This window comes from Nelumbo nucifera, chromosome 4, assembly GCF_055504915.1.
Source record: "Nelumbo nucifera cultivar China Antique chromosome 4, China Antique-T2T, whole genome shotgun sequence".
Classification (NCBI taxonomy): Eukaryota; Viridiplantae; Streptophyta; class Magnoliopsida; order Proteales; family Nelumbonaceae; genus Nelumbo; species Nelumbo nucifera.
Genome location: NC_142652.1, coordinates 1,335,332 through 1,344,862, shown reverse-complemented (window position 1 = coordinate 1,344,862; position 9,531 = coordinate 1,335,332). Strand labels below are relative to the sequence as shown.

At 40.0% G+C, this 9,531-nt stretch overlaps 1 protein-coding gene across 4 annotated transcripts in view; it reads left to right on the top strand.

Moving 5' to 3' along the window:
- The first annotated feature begins 574 nt into the window (after positions 1–574).
- LOC104591921 (Cysteine proteinases superfamily protein) overlaps positions 575–9,531 on the top strand; it is a 61,687-nt gene continuing 52,730 nt past the window's right edge. The window contains exons 1-2 of one of the 4 annotated variants that reach the window (XM_088903949.1): positions 575–946; positions 1,785–1,999. In XM_088903949.1, coding sequence (XP_088760075.1) covers positions 1,847–1,999 — 153 coding nt within the window. In that variant the 5' untranslated portion in view covers positions 575–946; positions 1,785–1,846. The other 3 variants (XM_010251070.3, XM_010251071.3, XM_010251072.3) reach the window with 3 other exon arrangements.

Here is a 9,531-nt window from a genome sequence, read left to right as displayed (position 1 = left end):
TGACGTTGCCTATTGTCATAAAACTTAAGATTACTTATTTAATCCTTTTATTTATGGGTTCGGCTATAATATGAAAAAAATATGATATCTGAAAAATAACTAACCAATAAATTGGAATCATAAACGTGATAGCAAATAAGATATTATTTATCAAAATTCATAAATGGGTTTTGATTGGTCAAAACTCTTTTCATATCACTAGTAAATATGTACGTACATTTTCATACGATAGTATCTCTAAGATAAAACTATTTATAATTCATGAATAATTTCTAAACATTTATAAGTTGACAGTTTTTAAAATAAGAATATAAGACATACCCTCTTTATTCCCATTGTATGTTTAGACAAAAAGAATAGAAAACGTCCAATCAAAATTGTAGAAAAAGGAGGCATTCTCTCTTTTATAGATAGTATAAATATCATTCCGCATCATAGATTTCTCCATAAATTTGTAGATTTTGCTTTTGAAGAAATAACTCCTTATTTTCCCTTGTGTTTGGCCTTACACGCTTCACATGCTTTTAGTGATGTATTAAAACGCGGTTGGTTACGTAGTCCGCGTGGTAACTTCGTGTTTGCCTGTTTCGAATCCGGATTTTCTTCTCACAGAATGGTCCTTACACCCACCTCACAGCACTAAACATCCATCCCTCTCCCTCTCCCTCTCCGTGACCGTGAATAAATTAAAAACATATAATCCTGTTTGTAGCTCACTAATTGCCTTCTGGGTTCTGTAATATACCGATCATTCGAAAAAAAAGTTAATATTACCAATCCCGTTGATTTCGGGGGTGTTCCCTTCTGCGATGTTTTTGGTGGAGTGACAGTTATATGTCTAAAAACAAAATCAAACACAGTTGCAAATTCTTCTCCTCATTGACTATTGATTTAATTATTGCATGTAAACGTATTTTTGTGAGCATTTGAAGATAAGTAATTGCAGGTCAGGAAGATCAACCTTTCTATCTATATTGTTGTTGCTGTTATTATTATTATAGCTTTACTTTTTCTGGGTTCCTTTGGGTTTTTATCTTTTGGTATAAATTGTTAGTTTTTTTTTTTTTTAATATTGTTGATTATTGATTCATCTTGCGTTCTTGATTACGGGATCCTTCCCTTCGTACCTGTATGTGATTCTGAATTCTGTCCTTGTGCATTTCTTTAGATGTTTTGATGAAATTTGAAACCTGCAAATTGAATTTTGTTTCTGCTTTCTCTTTCAATTATTTCCGCTTCCTCTCATCCGTTTCTGCCTAATTTATGGCTGAAATGGGTAGGAAATCTCTGAACCTAGGATTTTCGAAGTGCTCGAATTGTTATTTTTGGTGTTCTGCTTGCGGGGGAAGATGGATCTATATAATCGGGGTTTATGGCTGGTCTAACGTGCATAACACTTGTAACCCTTTTACTGATTATTATCCGTGATTCTTCTAGTTTAGCAAACGCTTAGAATTTATCCCGACCCATGATCAATATTTTTCTTTTACATAATACCCGTGATCATTGCTCTGTTCTTCTTCCCCTCTTTTTTTTTTCTATGAACTTCCTGAGTTGACAGTTACCATATTTGTCGCGTACCATTGTTTATGCTTACTCGAGGTAGACAACTAATTTGCAAGAAGTAATTGGTTTGATTGGCAATGCCAATAGGTCTGTTTATCAATTGATGCATGTTTCCTTTCTAACTTGTCATATGTTACTAAAATGTTTTTATATGTGATAACTTCCATTTAATGGCATTGCTGATACACTACGACCTTTTCTACTTTAAATTTCACCAGGGTGGGCCGCTGTTGTTGATTTAGTCTTGTAAAGAAGCGGTCTGCAGTTGCTAGGTTACATAATGCGGAATTTCAGTGAATGTTCCAGTTCCATGTCAACAAACACTTGCGAGAGTGTCGAGGATGATAGGATGATTGCTCTTGTACTAACAGAAGAATACGCAAAATTAGATGGTGCCATAGGAAGACGCCTCTCTAACTTGGCACATGTGCCTGTAAGCTACTTGGTTACTAAATCTTTGCACCTTGGGTCTTAATCATATGAATACCTTTTTTTTTTTTTCACTTTTAAGACTTCTTCCTATTGTTTTGAACTTATACATCCAAAAGAAATATATATTTTTTATTCTTTCTGCTAAGATCATAAATTGTGCTACTGTTAGTTGTAAGATAATCTAATAGAGGAATGTTTTTGCCAACTCACTGCTCATCCAATGATTATATTGAAATGGCTATTAAAATTTTGAAGTTTATCCATATTGCCCATTAAGGGGATGTTCAGCAACACGGTTGGTTTTATTTTTGAAAACAAAAACAACTGCCATGTCATAAAAATTGTATTTTTTTGCCGACTTGGCAGTTGTTTTGTTTTCAATAACAAAACCAGCCATGTTGTTGAACACCCTCTAAATTGGTCATGATCCAAAAAAACAGATATGCATATTTCCATATATGAATTATATGGCACTGAACAGAGCGGAATGGAGAAATAGGATTCATATAGCTGACCCCATATAGTTAGTACAAGGCTTAAGTGGTGATGATGATGATGAATCATTGCTTAATAACAAATAAACCGTTTCTTCTCATCAATAAATAAACTAATATCTCTGATGATTAGGTTTAGAATTAACTATGGGTCATCTATTGGTAAACAAAGTTAAACATACATCGAGTTATTAAAACATTTCCTGATTTCCATATTATTATTTTTCAAAAAGAAAAGAAATATTACATATGGTCAAAGACCACATTTGTTTTTCTTTCCTAAGCTTTTCCAGTTCATGGTGGATAAGGCAGTTAATCAGAAATTCCTGTGAGTGTGTAGCTGACAATGTGGTTTGTGTCCCAAGGTTGGGAAAGATGTTAATGATTGGCAGACCAATTGCCTAATGATCTTGCTCTACACCCTTGGTGAAATTCCTCCTCAAATTCTAGGGCAGGAAATGGCTCTAGAGAGTTTTCCCAAGATATATTTTCTCAATATCATTCCCGGCCAAATTTTATTTAGAGCTTCACATCCTGGCTAAATTAGCCTTTCTAGCTATGGACTGCTTTCTAGGGTAAGATTCTTACAGTCAACCATCTTGTATCCTACAACTTGCCCATCTAAAATGTCTGTTCTTTGTGCCAGGAGGGAAAAGGGTTGGTTGCTGCTTGCTTCTCATTTTCCTTTTGTCCTGAAAGTGTGATTTTACTTTATTTGTTTTTGGAAGCTTTCATTCTGAGTTAGGCCATTCATGGAGTCTTGATGTGTTGATCCTTTCTTGGCCTATCAGGACTTCATTAGATGGGGCTACATTCTAAAGAACCTTCTTCTTATTGTAATTTGTTGGACAATCCAGTAGATCTGAAATCACATTGCTTTTGAGAAGAAGTGCATGTAAAATATTATTGTTGAAGCTTATAATACTTTGATTATCCATTTGTGCAGCTTGTCTTATATACTGATAAGCTATAATTGTACACTTTGGCAAGTGAGAAGTATTTGTAAGGAGAAAAGGGATAAATCTGTATGTAGGTTTTCAAGACTGCTATTCAGTCTTGATCACTAAGAGATTTCAGGTTCGATGAGAAGAGAAAGTGAAGAAGATGTAGAAGAAAGAGTGATGGAAGAGTAATAGAACACAGATTTTGAGGAGAAGAACAGAATGTCAATATTCTGCCGCCGCCACTTTAAGTTAATATATATAGGTTATGCTAGTTACATGAAAGGACATATCTGCCCTTGATGTTTACATCATAACTGCTAACAAATAACAAACAATATAAAACTGAAACTAGAAATAACAGAATAGCAAAATAACCACAGCTGTGACTAGATACATTCTACCCTATGGACAGAGTGGGACCACAGCTGTGGGGCCCACATCAATATTCTCTACACTTCCCCTCAAGTTGGGAGTATATGTTCATCATTCCCAACTTGGATAGATCCACCTCTAGCTTCTTTCTTGATACGGCTTTAGTAAGAATGTCTGCAAGTTGCATACTGGATGTGATGTAAGGGAGGCATACTTCTTGAGATGAGACCCTCTCTCGCACAAAATGGCAGTCAACTTCAATGTGTTTGGTTCTGTCATGCTGTACTGGATTATGTGTTATATTAATGGTGGCTTGGTTATCACAGTACAACATCAAGGGCTTCTCATACTCAATACCCAACTCCTCAAGTAGAGATCTTAGCCATAGGATTTCAGCCACTCCATTGGCCATGGACCTGTATTCTGTTTCAGCACTTGACCGGGAGACAACACTTTGTTTCTTACTTCTCCAGGAGACAAGGTTTCCTCCCACAAGGGCACAATATCCCGAGGTAGACCTTCTGTCATCAACACTCCCAGCCCAATCTGCATCAGTATAAACCTCCACCTTCATGTGATTGTTGTTCTTGAAAAGTATACCCCTACCTGGGCATCTCTTCAAGTAGGATAAGATTCTTTCTGCCGCAAGAAGATGTGTGGTTGTAGGAGAATGTATGTACTGGCTGACAACACTAACAGCATAAGTAATATCTGGCCGAGTGAGGCAGAGATATAGGAGCTTTCCTACCAGTTGCTAGAACATAACTTTGTCTTCAAGAAGCTCCCCACTCTCGGCACTAATCCTGTGATTCTGCTCAATTGGTGTATCTGCAGGCTTGACACCTAACTTTTCAGTTTATGTCAACAGGTCTAGGACATATTTCCTCTGAGATATAAAGATCCCCTGTTTGGATCTAGCAACCTCAATACCCAAAAAATACCGGAGTACACCAAGGTCTTTCACCTCAAATTCTTGGTGAAGAAGCTGTTTAAGAGACTCAATCTCATGGCTATCATTCCCTGTGACCACAATATCATCAACATATACTGCCAATAGTGTCAAAGAGGACTCCACCCTCTTGATGAATAGAGTATGATCTGACTGGGCCTGTACATATCCAAACTTCACAAGTGCTAGTCTGAATCTATCAAACCAAGCCCTAGGTGACCGTTTCAAACCATACAAAGCCTTGTTGAGCTGGCAGACCTTCTTACCTACTTCTGCATCATAGAATCCAGGAGGCAAACGCATGTAAACTTCTTCCTGCAGATCTCCATTCAGAAAGGCATTTTTCACATCCATTTGGTATAAAGGCCAAGTGTGACTTGCTGCAAGGGACAAGAGAACTCGAATAGTAGTCATCTTGGCTACCGGTGCAAATGTCTCCAAGTAATCTATGCCATAAGTCTGTGTAAACCCTCTTGCAACTAACCGAGCTTTATACCTCTCAATAGATCCATTTGCCTTATGCTTCACCGTAAATACCCATCTGCATCCAACTGGTTTCTTTCCTTTTGGCAAATCAACTACCTCCCAGGTGTTGTTCTTCAACAGAGCATCCATCTCAACTTGCATTGCATCTTTCCATTTAGGGATGGATAGGGCTTCTTGCACTGTTCTTAGAATAGGGACATTGGAAATGGAGCTAAGGTAGGACCTGTAGGTAGGAGATAGGCGATCATAGGATAAAAAATGGGAAATACAGTGGGCTGTGGATGTGGTACAATGTCGTTTCCCTTTACGGACTGCAATTGGAAGGTCAAGATCATCTGTAGGGGAAATCTTTGTGGGCTCTGGGACTGAAGTATCTGGACCTGGAACTGCAGATGAGATTGGAGCTGGTCTGGACTGCTGATGATCAGGATCAACCTGCCTGCACCGCCTGTGATAAACCCTCAACTCCTGATCCCTCTGACCACCCTCACCATTGCAGCTTTCCCTCAACTCCTGATCCCTCTGACCACCCTCACCATTGCAGTTCTCATCACCCAATGGAATAGGTAAAGGAACTGCCCCACTCTCACTGCTCTCCCCCTGAAGACAAGAACTCAAACCCCCACTCTCACTACTCTCCCCCTGAGGGGCAACCCGAGGATAATAGGGTGTCCCCTCAAAGAAAGTGACATCCATGGAGACAAACTTCCTCCCGGAGACAGGATCATAACAACAATAACCCTTTTGAGTTTGTGCATAACCAAGGAGGATGCATTTGGAGGCTTTGGGTTCGAACTTGGAGGGATGGGGTCCGAGAAGTTGAACAAAGCAAGTGCAACCGAATGTCTTAAGGGGAATAGAAAACAAATCCTCACGTGGGTGTAGAAGCGAAAAAGGAGATCGCATATCAAGGACCCTGGAAGGGACCCGATTAATAAGGTATACCGCCGTGAGGATAGCATCCCCCCAGAAGCGAATAGGGACATTGGAAGTAAACATGAGGCTTCTAGCCACTTCCAAAATGTGCCTATTCTTCCTCTCGGCAACTCCATTCTGCTGGGGTGTATGAGGGCAAGAGCTCTGGTGGATAACCCCATGATGAAGAAGATAAGATGTCAATGATTTAGCAAAGTATTCCTTTGCGTTATCAGATCGGAGAACTTTGATCTTGGCATCAAACTGGGTTAGGATCATTTGGTGGAAATTTTGGGTAAGGGAAGGTACCTCATCTCGTGAACGCATGAGATAAACCCAAGAAAAGCGGGTATGGTCATCAACAAATAACAAAAAATATCTGTACCCACCCATGGAAGGGATATGATAAGGCCCCTAAACGTCAGTATGCACAATATCAAAAAAATTATCACTCCTTTTATTACTCAATAAATAAGGCTTTCTACAATGCTTAGCAAATTCACAACTTTCACACTGTAGCTGAGACAACTCAATAGACTCAAATAAAGTAGGAAACAGACTCTGTAAAGATCGAAAAGACAAATGACCTAATCGGTTATGCCAAAGCATAACCGGACTCACACTCTGAGAAACAAAAGACAACTTCTCTACTGATTCTCCCTGACGGAACCGCTCATCGAGCAGATAGATCCCATTCGTCTCACGGCCAGTTCCAATCACCTTCTGCGTCTCCAAGTCCTGAAAAACACATCGGTCAGGGAAGAAGGTTACTGAGCAATTCATATGCTTGGTAATACTACTGATTGAAAGAAGGTTGGTATCAAGCTTAGGCACATGCAAAACAGATGATAGGGAGATAGTATCTGAAAGCTTGATGTCACCCTTCCCAGAAATAGGAACCAGGGAGCCATCAACAATAGATACCTTATCCCTACAGAAGACAAATGGTAAGTAGTAAATAGTGAAGACAAGCTAGTCATGTGATTGGATGCACCTGAGTCTATTACCCAACAAGGTTCAGTAGTACCTGGAGCTGAGGCATGATAGGCTGAAGCTCGAGTACCTGAATGGACGAAGGCAGATGTGACAGGGGCTGATGGAGGCTGCGGTGGCTGAGCTGAATTTCCAACCTCCTTTTCTAGCTGTATTAGGGCAGCCCGAACTGCAGCTAAGGTCTCCAAAGATGTTCCTTTTGTGCCAGATGAGGATGCTGAATCAGTGTTCATGGCTACATGAGCAGTGCCCTTCTTGTTTCTTAACTTCGCGGGAACCAAGTGGGGATGCAGTTTCCAACATGTCTCTTTTGTATGTTTGGGTTTCTTACAATGTTCACATACTACATCCTTCTTGTCTTCCTTCCTCCTGTCCTTCTCTGAATCACCCCCTGATTTGGGTGTAGCCGCTACAAAGGCTGATATGGGTTGCATCATAACCTTCCTTCTGGTTTCTTCACTGTGTACAAATGAGTAAGCTTGAGAGAGAGTCACACTGTCTCTAGTCAAAATCTACTGCCTCACAATATCATATTCTGAGTTCAGTCCCGCCAGGAACTCAAATACTCTGTTTGTCTCGATGTGCTTTCTATGGGTCTGAGCATCTTTGGGACTCTCCCACTCAAGAGTCTCTAAGTGATCAATCTCATGCCACAGGGACTTCAAGGTAGAGAAGTAGGCCGATACCGGTTTCTCTCCTTGTTTAAGGGTGTTCACCTCACATTTCAATTCATATGCTCTGGCAACATTAAGGGGTTGGGAGTAAGTTTCTTTCATAACATCCCATATCTCCTTAGCTGTCTTTGCCCACAAATAATTCCGGCTAATATGAGGCTGCATAGAATTACACAACCATGTCATAACCAAGTAGTTTTCTTGCATCCACTTGGTATATGTCGGGTCTCCCTTGGAAGGTTCTTTCATATCTCCCAGGAGGTACCCTAATTTACCTCTTCCACCAATAGCCATCATGGCTGATTGGGCCCATTCCAAATAGTTTGATCCATCAAACTTTACGGTCGTAATCTGACCACCCATCTCAGAAATACCACTATAACTGGTGTTCCCAAGACTGCCTTCTGCCTGAATTTTAGACTCCATTTCTGTCAAGTCTCAAAACAGTACTTGAATCACCGATCACAATCAAAAACAGTATAGGCCTGATCTGTATTCTCAGTGTATGTGCACAAAACCGAAGTAATTCTGATCTGAAACCAACTAGCCAACACAGCAGTAGCTGTTCGTAGATCTCTAACCCCCTTAGAACTCTGAGAACAGCTTTAAAACAAAACTGATATGCTGGGGAAAATTAGGGTTTTAATCAGTCCTGAAAGGAAGCAATTCAGTCGTACAGTCCAAACTGTATAGATGGGCTTGCAGTAGGGTTAATAAGAAACCCTAGAATCTGATCGGACCTACCAATCAACTTAAGAGTAGCTCTAGGTAGATCACAGGGTTCAGTCAACCACTAGGGCTTGCCGCAGATCACTTTCAAACCCTAGAGTAGAGAGAAACACAATTCGGACCAGGGTTTGCTGTGAAACCCTAGGAAATCGAAGAGAGAAAGAGCTAGAATGGTTCGGCCTTCCCCTCCATATAGGTCCAACCTATCTTCTCTGAAAGAACTTCTATTAAAAAGTAAGCAACTTACAAGGAAAAAATAGTTCGCTGCCTTCTAGGGTTACCTGAACCCTAGTCTTCTCTGATCCTTCCTGACCACCAACACTCTGCAACCCTAGCAAGTTTCCAACAGCTGCTAGTACCTCTGGCGATCTCCAAGAATCAGTCTGCGAACTCCTCCTTTTCAGCTTTCAGTCCTAGGAGATTCTCATGTGGTCGGCTGGTATTAGACCCACATGAAAAACCCTAACTTGGCTCTGATACCATGCAGGTTTTCAAGACTGCTATTCAGTCTTGACCACTAAGAGATTTCAGGTTCGATGAGAAGAGAAAGTGAAGAAGATGTAGAAGAAAGAGTGATGGAAGAGTAATAGAACACAGATTTTGAGGAGAAGAACAGAATGTCAATATTCTGCCGCCGCCACTTTAAGTTAATATATATAGGTTATGCTAGTTACATGAAAGGACATATCTGCCCTTGGTGTTTACATCATAACTGCTAACAAATAACAAACAATATAAAACTGAAACTAGAAATAACAGAATAGCAAAATAACCACAGCTGTGACTAGATACATTCTACCCTATGGACAGAGTGGGACCACAGCTGTGGGGCCCACATCAATGTTCTCTACACTGTATAACAAGTCCACACGCATGGCTTATATGAGATCTTCTGTACAAATGGATCTGCTATAATAATATACTTTTACAATCATTTGCTTCTTATCTTCATGATAATGACTGATATTTATTGGGTA